This window comes from Macadamia integrifolia, chromosome 12 (assembly GCF_013358625.1).
Source record: "Macadamia integrifolia cultivar HAES 741 chromosome 12, SCU_Mint_v3, whole genome shotgun sequence".
Lineage (NCBI taxonomy): Eukaryota > Viridiplantae > Streptophyta > Magnoliopsida > Proteales > Proteaceae > Macadamia > Macadamia integrifolia.
Genome location: NC_056568.1, coordinates 20161518 through 20182107, shown reverse-complemented (window position 1 = coordinate 20182107; position 20590 = coordinate 20161518). Strand labels below are relative to the sequence as shown.

The 20590-nt window shown below is 38.5% G+C and overlaps 1 protein-coding gene across 1 annotated transcript; it reads left to right on the top strand.

Moving 5' to 3' along the window:
- The first annotated feature begins 412 nt into the window (after positions 1-412).
- Positions 413-16310, top strand: LOC122058139 (protein IQ-DOMAIN 5-like). Its single transcript, XM_042620647.1, is given in 8 exon segments — positions 413-1231; positions 2375-2492; positions 6058-6306; positions 7735-7962; positions 9789-9902; positions 14993-15470; positions 15907-15986; positions 15989-16310. Coding segments are annotated over 7 exon segments (1308 nt in total). The 5' UTR covers positions 413-1231; positions 2375-2408; the 3' UTR covers positions 16064-16310.
- Positions 16311-20590: the final 4280 nt, after the last annotated feature.

Genomic DNA, 20590 nt, shown 5'->3' with positions numbered 1-20590 from the left:
CTAAAAATTCAAAAACGATCGCGTCGTAAATGATGTCTTGTTCCCCTTGGCGTAATCTAGCTAGCACGGCCTCTACCAACGCTGCTCAATTCAGGAAAGAAGAGACAAAGGAGGGGAGGGAGGGTGATAGTAAAAGGAGAGTAGGAATCGTATGGTCGACGAAAGACAAGACAGATCTTCGAAGCTGATTCGATTCCACTAGACAAAGGATCGACAAGGAGGGAGATTGATTTGGACTGATTCAATTGATAAGAAGGGTTTAATTTCTTTTTCTTCTATGTTGATTCGTTCCTGTTTTTGTCTCAATTGCGCTTCGGATTCTGTGTGTTCTTCGACAGTGTTTCCATGGATTTCAGGTGAGTTTAACAGATGATAGCTTCGGAATTCGAACTACGTTCTGAGTTACAATGTTGATTGTCTTCAGTTTCAGCTTCACAGGGACTTAAGTTTTTGTGTTCACACTATCTGTTGCGCTCATGATTTGCAGATCTGCTCCGTATATACATTGAATTTTTAATTCTATTCTCTGTTGCTTAGGTTACTCTTGTTATCCGTTTCTGTAATCATTATGTGCTTTTTTGTTTGAGGATAAGGTTTGAGCAGAGTGATCTTGGAGCCTACAGGTGGCGTCAGAATTTTGGAATTGTGTGTTTGTCATGGCCTAGTTGAGTATTGGTTTCAGATTCTGACTGGGATTTTGAAGAACAGAGTAGTCTATACTTCAAGTTTGGCTATTGAGGCGAAATGGCCTCGGAGAGAGCTGCATGGCAGATTCTTCTATTGTTCAATGTGGTCACATTCTTGTATCTAATTGGGCAGCACATGAGTTCCTGTGTTGTGATAGACTTAGAATATTGTGGTGGTTTCTGTTTCATCAATTTTATAGTCTGTTCTATACCCTCCTCCTTGTCGTGTAAAATCCTTCCACATTTTGATATTGTTGCTGAAGGATACGTGGGTTAAATTAGTGAACAACAGGAAAGGAAAAGATGTGCGAACTGAAGGATGCATCTTGGAGGAGATTAGGTCTGCTTCCTTTAACAGGGAAATTTTGTGGTCTCCAGGATATAAAATTTCCTTATTGGTTTAGAGGATGCTTGTCCCATTCCTCATGGGTTTTAACTAGGAAAGATGGTGTTGCAAATTTGGAGTCTATGGAATTGCTAAGGAGGTGTTTTGACAGTTTGACTTCTTCAAACTTCTTGCCTTGAATTTGGGAACCTCTTTCCTCGTATGCTCTTTACAGATTTAATAAGAATTCCTCCAGGACATTTTCTTTTTCATTTTATTGAAATTTTTATCACCATCTCTGAGATTACAGATGAAAATAGTAATGCCACTCTATTAGGAGCCCTTCCATCACATTGCTTAGAATTGGTCGACTCTATGAATAGTTTGTTCGGGAGAATCTTCTAAACTTTGGCATGTGCTGATTACTTCAATAAAAAAGTGAAGGATGCACTTATCGTAGGCTCGTAGCATATATTGGTTGTATTGATTGAGTTGTATTTAGTAGAAGAAAAAGAGAACCCATAATTTACAGAAGTGTCAGCATTCTATGTTTATTTGGGCTTGGGTGGTCTATAAATGTATACAGATGCATATATACATATGTCTTATAACCGATAATATTAAGGATTTTCCCCTTAGTAATTATTAGTTAGGATATATGTGAATTATTAATTATAAGCTAAGAAAACAACATGGCATCTGAAGTATATTATTGGTTATAAAAGATTTCTTTTTAATAAAATATTGACCATATGGGGACACATAAACATTTGTACATATCTATGGGTACATAAATGGGTAATAACATGATATAAATATTTGAAAGAGTAAGGATTTTATTGTTATAATCATCTTATGAGTTCTATTTTTATCTTTTGGGAGAGGGTTCTCTGAGCTAGCGGCATAGGAGAGTGCAGCAAGGAAGGGAGACAGAACAGTTCCGTAAATTGGGGGAGGGGAGGGGGGGAATAGGTCATTTCATGTTAGGAGGAGAATGATAGAGAAAGAGGGTACTACCGTACTAGTGTATTTTTCCTTGTTTTTTATGCTGGAGCTCTGACCCTTGTGATGACCCACTGAATATTTTGTCACCAAAATGGCCTAAAACCTGACCTTGTATGCTCTTGATGAAGGTATGTCTGTTTTCCTTTCTTAGGAAAATATTACATAATTTTTTTTTTTATATTCATTGAGCACGTATGACTGATTAGCTATTTCTCAGATCTGATTTTATCAAGTGACTCCTGAGTTTGTGAGCTCGTCCATCATCTTTTGTTTTTGGCACTTTCTTCTGTTTGTACTAAAATAATATGATGCATAAGAGCAGCTGGAAAAGAACTGATATCCTAATGGCCATTTACAGGTTTTGATCTGCAAAAGATAAAGTGTTTGTGATCATGGGTGGCTCAGGGAAGTGGCTGAGAACATTGGTTGGTTTAAAGAAGTCAGAAAAGTCACAATCTTCAAATAAGGATGAGAATGTCAGTTGTTTATCCTTTTGTATATGTGTTTGTTATTTCATTGTTGCTTAGCAGTTATTTTCATCTTATATACCATTCCGAAATCTAAGACATACTCTTTGTTTATACAGTGAAAGTTGTATAATCCGGTAGAGACATGGGGATCAGCAGTTACTGTTTTTGTCCTCAAACTGAAATTCTTAGCTGGTCTATCTGTCCACACCCCTCCAAAGAAAAAAAAAATGAAAAACACTGAACTGATCTTTGAATTTCTTCCACCACCTTGAGTTCTTGGTTACATTCTTTTCCTATCCTAGCTGCTTTTGCTCAAGTCTTGATTTTTGACATTGACTTGATTAGCATGGTGGATTTCACGCCGGTAAAGTTGTCGCTGTTGTCTTGCAAATCAATGGTTTAAAACATCCCAAAGGTTGACCTGAAAATGGGACCCTCTTAGTTGAACCTGATGGGACATACATGTTGATGTGGACTGAATAGAGTAATAAGCCATGATTGTTTGCTTCAAAGCTAATATTTCCTTAATTGATATTTGAGTGACCCCATTTTACCCACTTTTCATCATTGTCTTTCCTTTACCAGAAAAAAACAAAGGGAAGTGCTAGAAAGAAAATGCATTGAATGCTTGTGTGAAAAGATTACATCCATAAATGGACAGATCTAGGGCAAAAATGGATCCAGGACATTGTGGGTGCTTGTGATGTGGACAGTTCATGTTCTGAGATTTCTGGAAAAAAAAAATAACAAAAATAGATAATATTTTCCTTGGCCTTCTCACATGCAGTGATTCTCTCTTTAAATGGCAAGTCTCCTCCTCATCAAGATATCCTCTCTCAGCAGCAGCATTGTTTTCTATTGAATTCTTGACCCAAACTGACTAAACTGAGCCCTTTGTCTGTCATGGAATGGTGTCAATTTAGATGCAAGAGCATCTCCTTGGGGCTGCCAAATATTTTATTCCCTTGAAGGACCATGTTAGATTTGTTTTGGGTCATAGGAGTATGTTAATAAGGTGAGAGAAGTTCTATATTAGCTCTCTTTTCTTCGTTTTAATCTTTACTAGTGGGGGACTTATTTGTGAGGAGCTAGGTTTATTTTGTTATGGGTCTTTTATTTGTAACTGGCGAAGTCCTTGAGTCTGTACTAGTTACTTGGGCAAGGGTTTAGAAGATCTGGTTGGTTGGATGTACTTAGGTCTTTAGATTTGTGTCTAAGTTGAGTCAGGTAGGATATGATAAGTCCCCAAAATTGGAAAGTCTGTTTTATTTTATTTTCCTATTTATAGGTTCTATTAGAGCTGGATGTTGGAGTGAAAGGAGAGTTGAATATGGAGATTTGAAAAGAAACGTTTTGCTGTTAGTTTGCTGCTTTTACTACATCTGTGCTGCTACTCTTATACTATTTTTCCCCCCTACACTCTGGAAAAATTTTCACAGGTTCTGCTTGCTGACCCAGGAGGCCAGGACAGCCCCCTATGCCTTATGTTGCCGCATTCTCTTATTCAATTAAAAACTTCTGTTACAGACCTATTCTGACCATGATTCCATAGCAGTTCAGCCCTAGATTTTTGAAACCCTAGGCTGTCCTACATCAAGGACCCAAGGTATGTCCTGATTGTTTCTGGTGGCGTGCAATGGCAATGACTCCTATCTCTATCAATCTCTGTATAGAACATCAATTTCACCTCACTCTCCCTTCTCTCCTTTTCCTTTTTGTTTAGAGAAAAGGATGACTGATTAGGGTGTGTTTGGTTACTTTCTTAGTGCAAAGAAAGAAAAATAAAATGGTTTTTTAATTGTTTTGATGCACAGGAAAATCATATGAGAAAATTGAATAGATATTGTTCTGTAGAGCACATGTGCACGTATTGTGTGCAGTTGCATGCATGTGCCCTTCGTACGTAAATTGTTTGATCAAGTGCACGTAACTGAACTGACTTTCATCAAGTGAATTAAATGTTTTGTGGGTCGGAAGGATCATACTACGCAGGCCTAGTCAATTTTGCTAGATTCAAAATTTTAATAATTAATTGGTTTATGTATCGTGAGCTTAATTTTGTGGGTGGGTCTCATATTGAGCAAGTCAAAATCAGGCTGGACTGCTGATGCAGGTAATTCACAGAAAGAAGGCTTATTTTGACAGAAATAAGCCTTGGGTTGGGTTAGGTGTGTGTTGGGCCTTTGGTCCAAGGGGATTTCATTGTAATTGGCGACTTTAATAGGCCTAGAGTAAAGGTAGGAGTTAGGAGTTAGGATTTTCTTGTTAATTCAGTTGGTCAGATTCATAGTGCTTGAGAATGAATCATATTTGGAGTTCTAGACTTAGGAGGATTGCCAAATACGAGTCTCTTTTGGCTCTTTCAAGTAGTAGTTTGAATTCCAAGTCAGTTTAGGAGCATTAGAGCCAGTTTACAAATTCTATACGTAGATGTAATGGCCTATGGCCTAACCCACGTTTTATGATATTAAAATTTCCAGTTTTCTGGTACTTTCTCTAATGTGGATTCAGTTTTCTAACTTGGATGGATTCCAAAACCACAAGTGGTGGATTCCTCCTTGTCTTTCTAACCATTAGTTCTTATGGGGCACAACTTTCAAGACATATTAGAGCTCCATTTGCTGATATATTCTGCAGGAAGATTTTAATAACCAAGGGGACTACTTGACCTGAATATCAGGCCATTCTGGTTATTGCATTAATTGGTTTGATAACTTTGCTTAAGAGTTTCATCACTTTTCAGTGGGAAAATTAACGTACTGTTCAGATTGTATGGACACAAATCCATAGGATAGGATCATGCAAATGTCATGGTTTTCTCTTTCATTCAGGGTCTGGATGGGGTTGGGGAGTTGGTACTTTGTTAATTTGTTATAAGCAGATGACAAATAACATGTTTTAAGTATTTTAAAAAGAAAAAAAGTCTTGTGCACTGTAGACTGTTCAGAAACAGCTGTGAGTGGAAATTGGAGGAAATAAAATAAAATTCAGGGAGGTGTTCCACTGTATCACGGAGAGACTGACTTTCTTGTATGGGAAGAAATTTGAGGGATCTTCTTTCCCAAAAACTAAATCTTCCCCCCTTTTTGCAATTGTGTGGACTGATCACACGTTTGTTCCCATTCTCTCTCATCCAATTTTTTTGGACAAAAGCCAGAGTGTGCACCGTCCCCAACCTGTTGCATTCCTGTATGCTGCACTTCCATGAATTTATATACGCATTTTCAGGACATGTTTGGGTGTTTCAATTTGATACTTAATGTTCCTGTTATTTCCTGTTTGGTAAATCAGTTGGGTAACAAGGAAAAATGTCATTGGTTTCAGAGCATGCAGAATTTCAGCCATGCAAATTGACAATATTGTATTGATACACTAAGCAAACCTTAGGTCTAGATAATTTCTTTCCTTGGTTTTTGTTCCCATGAAGGATTTGATCTGTAGGCTCAAATATTTCTGATATAATGGAATCTTATCTAATTAGCAACTTGACAAACTTTCTGCATTCTCACATTTTATTTATTTATTTATTTATTTTTTGTGGAAATTTATCTTAATTTTCGTAATGATGCAGCGGTCAGCACCTGCTGGTCGGTTTTGGCACCGGAGAAGGCTTTCTGTCGACATTGACAGTGGTACTTTTAAAGATGATTTTGTTCATAACACAGATCTGTTAACAGGGGATGCCAAGGTTCAACCAAGTTCAGAGTCCTCCGGCTCCCCTGCTAGTTCACAACAAGTACAGAGTGCTGCTCAAGTTGAAAAGAATGTCAAAGAAGAATGGGCTGCTACATGCATTCAAACAGCATTTAGAGGATTTCTGGTATTAAAATATTTATCTTCAACTTGTACATATGTAATTTGTCAATATCTAGAAAATTCATTCTCGTATGCACCTTGTACTGTTACTTGGAAAGCCTCAGTAATCAAAATGTGGATTTGAACCTGATCTGAGTTGCACATCGTTTTCCAGCAATCCAGATTGCATTGATGGCTGAATATTTCATTACTTATTTTCACTGAAATTAATTTTTTAGGTTCTGTTTTCATTCTTTATATTGCAAAAGTAATACTGAATTTATCAATAAAACAGTGATACTGAAATTAATTTTTTAGGTTCTGTTTTCGTTCTTTATATTGCAAAAGTAATACTGATTGAAATCTATCAATAAAACAGTGATCCTGAATGCAGTCACTGTATATGGCTGGAAACCATTAATAATATTAATCTGTCTTGTCCAGAATTCTGGGGAGCAGAATGCATCAGATGTGGTTTATTGAGATTCGGATTTATATTTGCTGAATTTGACAACATGTTGTATAAGTTTTTCTTTATCTCTTCAGATTTAAATTCTTTTTAGTGACCAACTTCTTCACCCATGACCTTGCTGCAAATTGTTGGTTAGTTTCTTCTTCTCTTTTTCCGTCATTAATTTTTGTTACCCAAGGGTAAATTAGAAATTCGAAGACAAGTCAAGCTTCTAGAATTGTGCAGCACAAAGGGGAACTAGGAAAGAGGGCAGGCCTCGGCACAATGGTAAGGTTGCTCCATTGCGATCTAGTGGTCATGGGTTCTAGTTGGGAAACAACTTGCTCGTGAAGAGGGGGTAAGGCTGGGTACATTATGACCCGTAGTTGTTAAGGCGTTGCCTAGGAGTCCAGGCGGCCCAGCCTGGACTGGCGCCCTGGTCGCCTTGTTGGTATTGCCTTGATTTTTAACCATCCTCCATCGCCTTGGGTCACCTTACCCCTTGATAACCTTGTTATGACCCTCCCCAGGCCCAGCACTGGTGGGAGCCTTGTCAAATGGGTTAGCCCTTTAAAGGGGAGCTGGGAAAGTTGTCAACTTAATTCTTAACAATATGGTTGCTAACAGAGTTGGAACCATGATGATATTACTTTTACTGATGACTAAAATATTGTCTGTAACTAATCAAAAAATGTTCTATGATATTAGTCCTACAACTAATATGACTTGTAACCAATTAGGAATTCTAGCAATTATTAACTGAATTGAAACTACTTCATAATTGGGCAAATTATTGATAAAAAGTGTACAGTGTCACTTTCTTGCAAAGTACTATCTTCATGTTGCAACCTTTATCTTGGGGGGTCCCAAGCAAGAAGCTTTATTAGCAGACTCCTCAATCTAATTTTAGTAGTTCGTAAATTATCATTTCTTCTATAGTTTTGGATAATTTGTGTTAATGGTCTTGAAATACGAATGGAATGTCTTGTGGATATTTGCCAGGCCAGACGAGCACTTAGGGCTTTGAAAGGATTGGTGAGACTTCAGGCCCTTGTTAGGGGTCATGCTGTAAGAAAGCAAGCTGCAGTAACCCTTCGTTGCATGCAAGCCTTGGTGAGAGTTCAGGCTCGTGTTCGAGCACGCCGTGTTCGCATGACATTGGAATGTCAGATGGCAGAGGAAAAATTTAAGCAACAGCTGGTGCATGAGGCTCATGTTCGAGAAATAGAGGTTAGATGTATCAATATGCTCTTAATTTCTGAGTCCCTTTTTTTTTTTTTGGATGGATAAAAAAATTCATTACCAGGAAATTAGAATATGCAAGGGACCCGAACCGCCTGGGGGGGTGGGGCGGGTACAACAAGCTGAGTCATATTTCTCCATGTAGCTTAGCATGATCCTGATTATTTGGAAATGGAAAAACTAAACTTGGTGTTCGAATGTAAATTGGCTTCTTAGATACTGATTTACTAGTTGTCACTTTATTTTGTTATAAAATTTGAAATAGTGTTATAATTTCAGAGACAATCATGCATATTTCTCAATTAGGTGCATGGAAGTACAAATCCTTTTACAACACAACAACAAACTAAGAGTTGTCGCAACTTAATGGGGTCGGCTAACTACAGATCTTCTTGACCTTTTTTAACTTTTACACTGTATTGGCCAATATGGTGGATATAGTAACCATTTAAAAAAAAGAGATGCATATCTCACTGTATCGTATCGATACCCACTGATACCCGATACGTATCAGCTGATACGATATGATATGGTGGGATACTTTAAACCTTGGTCTTGGTGGCAATAAGATGCTTAATATCTCTTTTGGATTTTGAAGATCTTTTGATAATTGAATCTCTTTCATTGGTCATCCTAATATCAGTAGCAAGAATGTGCTGGCCAACAAAAAAAATTGTCATCGTTCAGAGAGCTGAAACAGCATCCTGAAGATGCTGCAGTGAAGGTGAAAGTTCTTCCGTAGTGTTTGTAACGGCTGGGAAGCCAGTCGTAGAAGCGAAGCCTATCGCCGCACACCTATCTTATTGAGAATGCTCCTAAGTCCTTTTCGATTAACTCTAACATTAAGGATAGACTAGTTTGGTCATTAAATACAACTGCAGAATTCTTGGTCAAATCATTATGCCCTCAGGGAATGGGCTGCAGCACGTCAGGTTGTTTATCAGAATACAGATAATTGGTTCTACAAATAAAGAATTTGTTGCGGATAATCAGTTGAGAGGGGTGGGGAAGGTGCGGTGCTGTTGGAATCAGTCGGATTCGAATTATTGGGTCCTCCCAAAAAACTCTAGGTTCAAGCATCAAGAATCAGTAAAGAATATAGCTTGTGTTATGAAGGGTAGTCATTGAATTGTGCAGATAACTCAAGAATCATTGGGTTAACTTGATTAGGTCAGTTTTGGCTTGGTCTGCACAAAACCACATCGTTCACCAACTCTCTTTGTATTTCATTTACTCTGTTTCTTCGTCTGTTTTTTCTGCACCAGATTTGGCATGCTTTGAAGAAAGAAGGTTAGTATTCTTCATTGCCAGTGAATGGGTTGGATTGGGGCTCCATAGAGAAAATAACCATAGACATCATCTGCTGGACAGTTTTCTCAGAATGGATCAATTATTATACCCTATGAATTGAAGAAGGGAGGATTTTCACTCTCATTACTCCACCTGTTCCAGACAATTAGAGTGGAAAAATGGAATTAGTGATATTATTGATTGATGGAACTGAAAATTTTCTTTGCTTGATAAAATATGTTGGAACTTTTTGGAGTTAGGTGAAATAGCTATATGAGTTGATTTTGTGATGGCTTCTTCATCTAATAAATGTTTCATTTTCTAAAGAATGAATGATACTACACCATTTTCATTTTAATTTCCTAGAATTTTTTAAATTGAAGAAAATTTTTATGGCTTTCCTGATCTCACTATTTTTAGACACTTCATAATTCCAGTCAAATTTTTTGATTTGGTTTTAAATAATGAAATAAATTGTTGGTTCATTGGGTGATCTTATATCATTTTTTTAATCACTGATGCAGGAAGGGTGGTGTGACAGTGTTGGATCTGTGGAAGAGATTCAGGCCAAGTTATTGAAGAGGCAAGAAGCAGCAGCCAAGCGTGAGAGAGCTATGGCATATGCTCTGGCTCATCAGGTAAAATTTAATGGAAGCCTGACTTGAACACAAAAAGCATCCAGTAATCATATTTTATCTTCGCGATAATCCTACTTACTGGTTATTAAAAACAGTAGTGCCCCTTGTCTTTGACACTTTATAAACAAATAGTCTCTTATAACTACTAATATTTTGAGGGACTAAATTGATTCGCTAATAAATCTTATATCTTCTGACATGATTTTTTTTATAGGAAACTTGTAAAATTATTAGTTAGTAGAGGGACTTTATTATAAGATTCAGGTATAGTGAGATAGTCAACAAGTTCTGTTGTATAGAATAGAACCAAGTCTGAGATGGAGAGTTGCAGCAGTATTCGTAGTGTAGAGGAAGAAGAAGAAGAGGAATAAGAGAAGAGGTGAAAGGAAGGTGAAGATCGAAAAAAAGAGAGAAGTTAGGTCAGTCCAAGGCCTCCTTTCTCGCTTATATATTATTTGTCATAAAAGACTGAAAAATTTACAAGACTAGCCCATACATGACAGTAATTCCTATTCTGTACTCATTACACAACTTTTCCCACATACCCTTATACCAACACTCCTTCTCAAGCAGAGGCATAGATATTGCACAATCCCTGCTTGCTAAACAAAAGATTAAAACGTGTCGAGATAAATCCTTTGGTCAAGATTTTTGCCACTTCTCCAGTTCCCACGACTGGTATACAAAGAGATTCAAATTGAAGTTTCTCCTTGATAAAGTGACGATCAACTTTAATATGTTTGGTACGGTGATGTTGAATTGGATTGTGGGCTGTATTGGTTTTGCTTTATTGTCACAATACAGTTTCACAGGTTATCGACCTCACAAATTTTTGCCAGCTCCAACATAATATTGCCAGCTCTTCTGGATGCCGGATCCACTGATCCACTAACATCCAACATTTTAAATGAGACTATAAAATGAATAATTTTCAGAAATTGGGTTAGTTTGGGTGCACAAATCTTGGCTGATCGCAGGCCAACTAGTCCAAACAGATTCAGAAATTCACATCTGTTCTTTGCGAGCCAAAAAGGGGTTTTCACTGATAGCACTCCTGCAGCCAGAATACTTGGCCATTCAAGCTAAGATTTGAGGCACTTAAAGGTACCTCCATAGCGATCTGAACGCTCCTGGAATGTTACTCAAAACACTTCCATAATCCAAAAAATGAAACCTGCAACCATTGAGGGGCAGTAGAATACCTCCTCTGATTTGAGGTCACAGCCCCACACCAGGCTGTCTCATGACTCTCTTCCAGAGAAATGTAGTGCATGAAAGAGCCCCTGGACGACCCAATCAATACAGTTCATTTCCATAAAACTCTTCTGGAGTTGAAGACTTATCTTTGAAATTTCTACTCAGACGACCTGCTCTGTATGGTAGTTCGTTCTGTCTGTGAAACTCCAACTTGTCCCATAGACCTTCATGTTAGAGTTTATGTATTAGGGGTACTTTACGAACTAGTTTATTTGCTTGTTATCTTACATTGTAATTTTTCCTTTTTTACCTTTTACCTACTTCCCTAAGGAGGTCTATGTAATTTATCCTTTATGCTAGCGATTCAATATAGGTGGGAAGAGCTCTCTCTCTCCCACCCAAGATTGCACTCATTCTTCTCTCTTCTTATCTCTTACCTTGATCCTTGCTTATTTCTAACTCTTCACTATCCCCTTCCATGATTGTAGAGTGTTGTTTTCTACATGCTTTGAGCAGCTGGAGTCTGGCCTCCTTTACTAAGCTCCCACCAAATTTATAGGAGCTTGGGGAGCTTACCGATTCTCAAAACTGGCTGAGAGAGGTAGAAAGATCATATCAAGTAAAGTTCTGTTATATATAACAGAACTAAGTTTGAGAGCGAGATTTTTAGCTGTATTTGTAGTGTAGACTATAGAGGAAGAGGAGGAAGAAGAAGAAAAGAGAAGAGTTGAAAAGGAGGCAATTGAGAAAGAGCAAAGTAAGGTCATTCCAAGACTGCCTTACTCCCTTATATATTACTTGTCACAAAAACTGAAAAATTGCAAGACTACCCCCATAAATAGCACTAATTCATATTTTATACTCATTACACAAGTATTCCCAGAATACCCTTAATTTTTATATACATTTTTTTTTTGGTTGAGCAAATAAATGTATTAAAGAAAAGGGGGAGGGAGATTACAACCCTAAAAAGGTAAAAAAAAAGGCCACATGGGCAAAAATAGGAACAAAGAAGCCATTTCAACAACCAAGGCCTAAAGGGCTTCGAGGCTCATATGTCCAAAACATCACAAAAGCCCATGTGGGCTTAAAAACAGAGCTAGGAAACCCATCCAAGGGTAACCAAGTCAAATCCAGTTAGGGTTTGTGGAAACCCTAACAACCATCTCTTCTCTTCATCAAACCAGCCGCCAAGGGAGCATCGTCGGTGAGGGGGGCTGCTGCATGGAGGGCAATGGCCTTATGGAGGGCCACGGCTGAGCTTGCAGCTGGCCTAGTGGATGTGACAGCCACAATTGAGCGCCGGCCTTGCGGAGGGCATTGGCAAAGAGGCTTCCGGCCGAGCAAAGCTGGCAGCCAAACGGCTACTTGCCTTGCAGCTGGCCACAAATTTGCAGAAGCCGAGCTAGCCAGGCAGATTGGGAGGCTGGTCAAGTAGGGCTGATGACGAATGGCTGCAGTCCATGCGGGCTGGCAGGAGACCAAGCGGTGGTGGGACAAGTCAGGTGGAGCAAGATGGCGACTGGTGCAAGAGCCAAAAAAGGGGATTGGTGGCAAAGAGGATGCTGGGCGAGGGGAATCCATAATAGCATTCAATGCAAGAGGCACCATTCTATTTGTAAAAGAAAAAGGAATGTCAGTTATGATTTCAATACACTTTCATCAATGTAAGAAGGACAAATGTGAGAACCGTATGTGCGTGAGTTTCAATGATCATTGAATGTCACTGTCCGACCCCATTAACCCTGCCACGATATTGTCCTCTTTGGCTCATGGGCCTCAAGGCTTTAAAACACATTGTACCATTTAAGGAGGCTAGAGGTTATTAACTAGCCCAACAACCTCCCCCTAGGCGATGTGGGACTAAAGTCTGTACACCCTCACTGATCTCTTAGACTTCCTGGTACTTGTCATCTCTTGGTGGGGACATCTCACTGATCTCCCAGGCAGGTCCGGTACACTTGCCATATTCTTGGGTGTTACATTGAAGAACTACTGCATTTAAAAAATGACAAGATCCTTTGGAAATTTTCATATATGAGGAACTGGCTGCAATGGTGGACAAGAATTATGTTGAGAAAGAAGAAATTAATGAGAGGTGGAGCTGGCTCTCAGGACTAATTCTGTATCCGGGTCACTCTCACAAACCTAATTTGAAGGGCTAACCCAGCTAGAGGTGGTGGAACTTGGTGCCAACAGATTGACGGGAGACGTGCAATGTTGGTTTATCCTCCTGCCGTCTTGCAACAGGTCGATCTGGCCAGCAATAGCTTCATGAGTGTCGAGATCTAGAAACCAGGGAACTTGAATAAAAGCGAGCCAGTAGCAATTGATTTGGGGTGTAATAAGATTGAAGGATACTTGGCCGTAAGTCTGCTGAGCTTTCCAATGCTATCGACGGTTTCACTGAGGTACAATAGGTTCCGTAGTCCAATTGCCTGGGAGTACTACAGGAAGGTGCCGGATCAGAGCTTTAAAAGACTCTTCCTGGACATAATTTCTTGAATGGGAAGCTACCAACAGGGTTTTTTGCAGGTGGGTCTGGTTAGTCGGTGCTGCGGTGCTTCGGAGATAACTGTCTTGCAAGTTATCCTGCTTCATCTCATCTCTGCTTGCATTTGCAGAAATCCAAAACCAACCTCTACGTGCCAGCCAGCAAGTGTACATTCACAGGCCCAGCCCTTAGTTTAGCTCATACTTGGGTGATCAACCAGTGGGTTATTATCTAATTACTACTGCTTCAGTTAAGATTGTATAAAAAATTAATAAATAGACAAGTGATTAATATGATTGTTAAGATGGGAATTGTTACAAATTCTTTAAAGCCATATCTACTATTCTTAAAGACTGGTATGCCATCATTCTGTGAAGGCATTCAGATTGGTGAAGAAGGTTGGGGTTGGGTGCGGGGTGTGGAAGCAGGACGGTGGCAGGGAAGAAGGTGGGGGTGGGGGAGGGACTGGGAGGCAAGGGTTGGTGGGTGGGGGTGAACTGCAAAAGGGGGCTACAGGAGGAGAGGGGGTAGAGCGGGCTCAGGAGTTTCAGAGACGGTGTGGGCAGGGAGGACGAGGACAGGACGAGGGATGAAAGGGGAAGCCGGTTAAGTGGGATGGGATTACCAGGACAAAAGGGTAATATGGATATTTTAAAATACCAGGGGAGAATGAGGGTAGAATTTTCCTTTTCTGGGGAATCAGAAAAGATGTTCAAGGAAGGGGACTTTGAGTAAATATAGGATGAGTGTAGGGGAGTGATAATAATTGCCCCCCCCAAAAGATGTACCTGAACAAAGAAGTATATTTCACCATGATTGATTTTAGGAAGAGAATCCAATCATATTATGTGGTTAGTATCCCCCATGGGTGGTGGATGTTTGATTAACCTATGAACCATTATTTTTATTGGATAATAACATCATCCAGAGAAATAGAATTGGAAGTTGTTTTCAAAATTTATTGCATTTCAATAAAATAAATCTCTTTTTTTTTTCCCTTATACATTCTTTGCTTTTAAGACGATTCATGTAGGATAGTTTCCAGGAATGAACTGGCCTACAGTCAATCTGGGTTACTTTTATGAGTTATGGAGCATCCAATTCTGAACATGTACCTCAATTATATTCTTCCTTGAGGGACTGCCCAAGCTGCTCAGTATTGGAAACAAGCTATAGCACTTTCTCTAGGTAATTGTATTAAATTGCATAATTGGTTGAAGATCTCGAGGTAGTGCGTATAGGGTAAATCTTTTTAAGAATTTAGAGAAAGTTTAATTTTTTTGGCTCCATCAGTCAAATAAAAAGATCATTCCTTTGAAAAGAACAAGAACCAATCAAAGAATTTCACTATATCCCTTCTAACGCGTTCCATTGGCATGATAAATTTCTTTTCCTGCAGTGGCAAGCAGGATCGAGGCAGCAGTCAGCCTTTACAGGTTTTCATCCTGATAAAAGCAACTGGGGTTGGAACTGGTTGGAGAGATGGATGGCAGTTCGTCCATGGGAGAATCGGTTCCTTGACATCAATCTCAGAGATGGAGTTATGATCCATGGGAATGGGTCAGCAGAGGGGAAGAATGACTTAAAGACACAATTCAGATCTGCCAGCAAGAAGCCTATCTCATCAAATCCTCACTCTAATCAGAAAACCACATCTCATTCTGATGGTAGTGGCTCTTCATTGAGCAAGTCAGCTAATGTGCTAGCAACATCCAACACAGTATCAAGTAAGCCAAGATCTAAGCCATCTGAAGATCCAGTTGAAGAAGCAAACTCAAGACCTTCTGGCACTTGGCCCCGATCATACAGCAATCCTAAAGAGAGACCTTCACAACTGGAATCCCAGGCAAAGAAGCGGTTGTCCCTGCCAAACAGTGGTAAGTCCTTTCCATCTACAAGCACAATATATTCTATATTATCTGCATTCCAACTGTTCTGAACCCACCTTGAAAGTGATGCTACAGTCTATCTCAATAAAGCAGTTATGAGATTTTCCAGTTCTAGTTCTGGTTGAACTATTTTGGTTCAATTTTGTCGTGTACATGCAATATTCAGTTGCTATGAATGCCCAAGGCATGTATCAGCAGGTCCAATTCTTATGGTTGCCCTTCTCCTTTTTTTGTTTTTTTCTTCAAATGAAACGCTGCCGTAGAGCCTAATTGTCTTGTGCAGAAACAATCTAGATGCCATCATTGCTGATTGGTTTTAGTTGTAGGCAGAGTTGCTGATACCAATATTATGATTTTAATCACTAGTGATTTTCTTTGATTCCTGAATTGTTTGCTTGCCTGATTTCTATGTGGTTGCAAACAGGTCCTGGAGGACAAACATCCAGGCGGCCGTGTAAGAACACTGTCAACAGGACATCCAATACACAGAAGCCCATCAAGGATAGAGAACCAAATTTAATGGAAGAAGTGATTCCGGCCAAACAAACGGTGTCCAGCAGGTAATTGAGCTTCAAGATTGAGGATCAATTTGAAGATGTATTCCAAGCTCGAATTGCCAAGAGGAGGTTTGGACGCTGCTGTCTCGATTTGTATATAACTGAGTCTTTTCTAGCTTGGAGGTGGGATCATATTGGTTTTATTCCTTTCTTACAGTTACACTAGCAGTTTCATGGTGGCACGGTTGGGGAGACAGTTTCAATTGTCACCCACAAGGAGTGTAATTACTGGTAATTATTATGTGAATGGCTTCAGTTCTTTGAGTTAGTAGATCAAGGAGACTGCAACACCCACAAAGAACAAGAGAACGAGCTCAAGAAAAAAACTGAGAATAAAAAAAAACGGCTGGGGTCTTTCAAAAAAGAGTGATTTATTATCATTATCCTACACTTGCTTATATTTACTAAAACTCACTTACCTGTTACTTTTTCTGATACTTCCTTGCTTTTGGACTTTCACAAATCTTTTTCTCCCCTACTCTTTTTAAATATCAAAATTACCTCTCCTTTTCACCGGCAGCCTATTAAACTTTTTTCAGATTGACCAGTTCAAAATATGCTTTTACTAATTCAAGAAAACAGCCAAGTTTGTCCTTCCATTATTATCTTTTCAACTGTTGCTTTGTTGGCTAGAACTCAAACTCCTTCTAAGCTCCCATATCACTATTTTTATATTTTATCTTTTTTGAATTTTCTTTATATGCATTAGTATTGAGTCACTTAAGGATTTTATTTATTTATTATTATTTTTTTCTTGTCTCATCCATCATCAAGGATATTGTTTATTTATTTATTTATTTTTCATTTGTCTCATCCATCATCTCGAGTTTAGTAATCAATATCGTGATGGGTATTGGATTGGTATCGGTCTCAGCCGATATTAATTTGGAACGATATTGATCTCAATGATACATTCCTCATGACACATAGTTTTAGTGATTAAGACACCTAGTTCAAAAAAAAGTTTAATAATTACAGGTGAAAAGGAGGGGTAATTTAGTTATTTAAAAAGAGCATGGAGAAAGAGATGTAAAGTTCAAAAGCAGGGGAGTATCAGAAAAAATAAAGATGGGGGAGTTTTAGTAAATATAGCCCAAGTATAGGGGAGTGATTAGGGGTGAAACAGGGCCGGGTTTCTTAAAACCCTACCCCAACACTAGGTCCCAAAACTCAACTCAACCCTAACCCAACCTTGTCGGGTTCATGTTTAGGCCCAACCCCACTAGGCTCAGGGTTGGGCCGGGTTGGGCAGGCTAACCCTAGCTAGTCTTCAAGTGGAATCACATTCTGATAAGAACGATTCATTTCTGATTTCAATTCCTAAAATGAATTGAAACCCGATTTTATAATTAAAACCCGAAAATGAATTCTTCCATTAAATTTTACTAAACGTGATATTTTATCATTCTTTCATGGAGATTCTATGTGCCCCTGTTTTTCCATGTAACCCTTTTTTTAATCCCCTCCATCAAAAGTCAACATATAAGACATAATCCAATCATTCACTGTGTAGAATTTCACCATGATCTATAATAAAGACCAAGAAACTCAAGTACTGCAAGCCCCCACTTTTCTTCATTCCTTATTTCATGGGTGTAGAGATGGGTTTTTCCTTTGGCTTTGTGCTCTCTCTTTTGGCAATACTGTTTTCTATTATATTCTTGTTATACAAGAAACTCAATGACAACAATAATAAACTCCCATGGTTAGGAGAGACACTTGCATTCTACAAAGCACAATATTAATTAGGGTTAGACTCAGGGTGGGTTAGTGTCGGGTTGAGTTTTCTATGCCTCGAACCAGGCCCGGCCCAACCCCACACAGGGTTGGGTTAGGTTGGGCTGGGTTGACCCTCATAGTCAGGTTAGACAAGGTTCGAGCTTAGGGCGGGTTCAAATCGTCAAGGCTATACTTACATCCTAGGAGTGATTGGAAGTCCCCCTTTAAAAAAATATAAAAAGTACAATTCTTTGGTTGAAAAGTCAAGAAACTATAATAAAAAGGGTTTTGTGGACAATCATGCATTATGTATAACCATGCACAAAGCTGGTGGATGAAGGATGAAGGTTTACGATGCACCCCTCAACTTTGTGCAACCATGCACACAACCTTTGCCAAACTAAAAGTAAGGAAAATTCTCTCTGAGCATGAGGAATTTCTTACACTTAATCACATAAGATTTTTTTCATATATATAAAATTTTCTTCTTAAAATTAAATAAAAAAGGGGAAAAGAGTGCTACTTGGTAGTGTGGCCCTTTCACTAAGACACAAAGGGGGCAAAATGATAGCTCGGCCCTTATGAAATACAAAATACCCACCCCTTGTGTGCCCCCTCGTTGGCCCCGCACTAGTATAAGGGCCGCGCAATCAGGTGGCACATTTCTTTCTAATAAAAAAATTCCTATGTGAGTAGGTGTAGGAAGCTCACATTTAGGGAACCCTTTCCCCAACGGAGATTCTAAACAAATAAATAAATGAAATGAAGTAAAGTAAAACTCAGCCATCGATTTTGAATTTCCAGCTAATTTGGAGGCATGCACGTGAGTGTGAGAACAGCTCCTCGAAATGGCAATCTCTTACCAACCATGGAAAAGAGGGAGATATTCAAGTCCTCAAGAGAAAGGACATAAGATAATGGTTGGGAGTCACCACCTAAATAGGGTTTAGGTCCGCTAATTTAACTCCATGTATAATGTAAATATAGATTGGTCAAACCATTGATGGATATGTGTCACAGTGCAGTCTAGGGAAGATGTTAGGCACTCTGGTCCTCTGTTTAAAATCGGCCTTCTTAAATGATCAACATCATAATAAGATATGAATTCTAGACATAATTTGTGACGGATGCAATGAAAAAAAATATATATATATATTTCAAAACAAAATGGTAGGAACTCATTAATGGGACAAACCATGCAATAAAGAAGATTCACATTCTACATTATATGAGCAGACAACATAACTTTTATTTTTGTGGGAATTACCTAGATCTACCATTAACAAAAAGATTTTCACATCTGGTAGGTATAAATTATATTTCACAATTACCAGATATAATGTTGAAATTATTTACCAAATCCCCAAATGAGATAAAAAAAAAACTAAGGGAACAATCATAAATTATATTTTACAACTAAAAAAATACAATAAGTGTGTATGCAATAGAGATTAAAAGCAACATGCGTATCAACCCTAACACATAGTAATGCCTAAACAGCAACAAAACTATATGATATGGGAAGCAAAATCATATGAAACCAAGACTAAAACCTGCATTAAAGAAAACCCAACATGCAAGTGTGAAAACATTGAAACTTAAAAAAACCTAACATGACAGCCACCTAGTCTACATGGCTACTAAACTAAATTATGAACATAATGGGTTCATTAAATATGAAAAACAATAGCTACATCCATGCTTAGGAGAAGAGCATACTACCACCATTTCTCTTGAAAAGAAGGCTATATACCTATGAATGGCTATGATCACATAGCTATAATGGTAAGCATAACTGGAAAAAATTTGGCTGCAATCTGCTTGCAACCCCTTCTTAGCAGCCAAAGAAATGGAATAATTTTTTTTTTTTTGTGGAAAAAGAAATGGAATAATTCACTTCCCCTCTAGGGTTAACAAATACCCTCCTCGGTTATAGTATTTTCCAAAGTACTATTTTTTAGATTCTATTCTTTGACTGCCACAGGGGTTGTTGCAACTCAGACAGCAGATAAATTTTATTCAGCATAACTTTAAGGTTACCTGAGGTAAAAAAACTATTTAGAAACATTGTTGGAGGTCATGCACAACTCAAAACAAGAGAGCCCCAAGTTGGGGAAGAACATTTTTAAGATCACTACAAAAACTCTTATAAAACAGTCTCTCTAGCACTAAAAAAACTTAGAGCCAAAGGCTCTCTCTAGCCATTGCTTTATAGTTTAAGATTCACCTTGAGCCTTTCCACTTCAATTAGAAACAAGCATCACTTCAAAACCATTGGATTTTGAGTGACATTTGGTCAATATGGCATCAATAGTAAGAAAATAACTACAAAGATTATCCCACAACTAAAATTGAGTGTGAACCTATCCTTGGCATAGTTTCCATGTTTAGGTGTTTAACAAGAGGCCAAATACTCTCTTGGACCATGACCTCTTGCAACAATCTCACGTCATCCAAATAGATCCACATCACCTGGATGATGTGAGATTGTTACAGGAGGTCATGGTCCTAGAAATAATCCGAGCTCTAATGGAGCAAACACTCCCATGATACATTAGGAAGCAATTAGAATGAGGTTAAAACTCTACAATCCTGCACAAAATACTCCTACTCGGAGTAGGGAACCCATAAGTCGGTGACCAATAGCCATAGGTCGACCCTGGTTGAGTGTCAAACGACATCAAGAAGCCATCAATGAAAGTGTCTAGAAAATCTAGAAAAATCTTCTTTGCTCTCCTAGGTTAATGAAATTAAGTGAATGCAGTTACCCAACAAAAAAAAAAAATCTAAGTGAATTCCATATCCCTATCTCTTATATATAAGTGATGAATA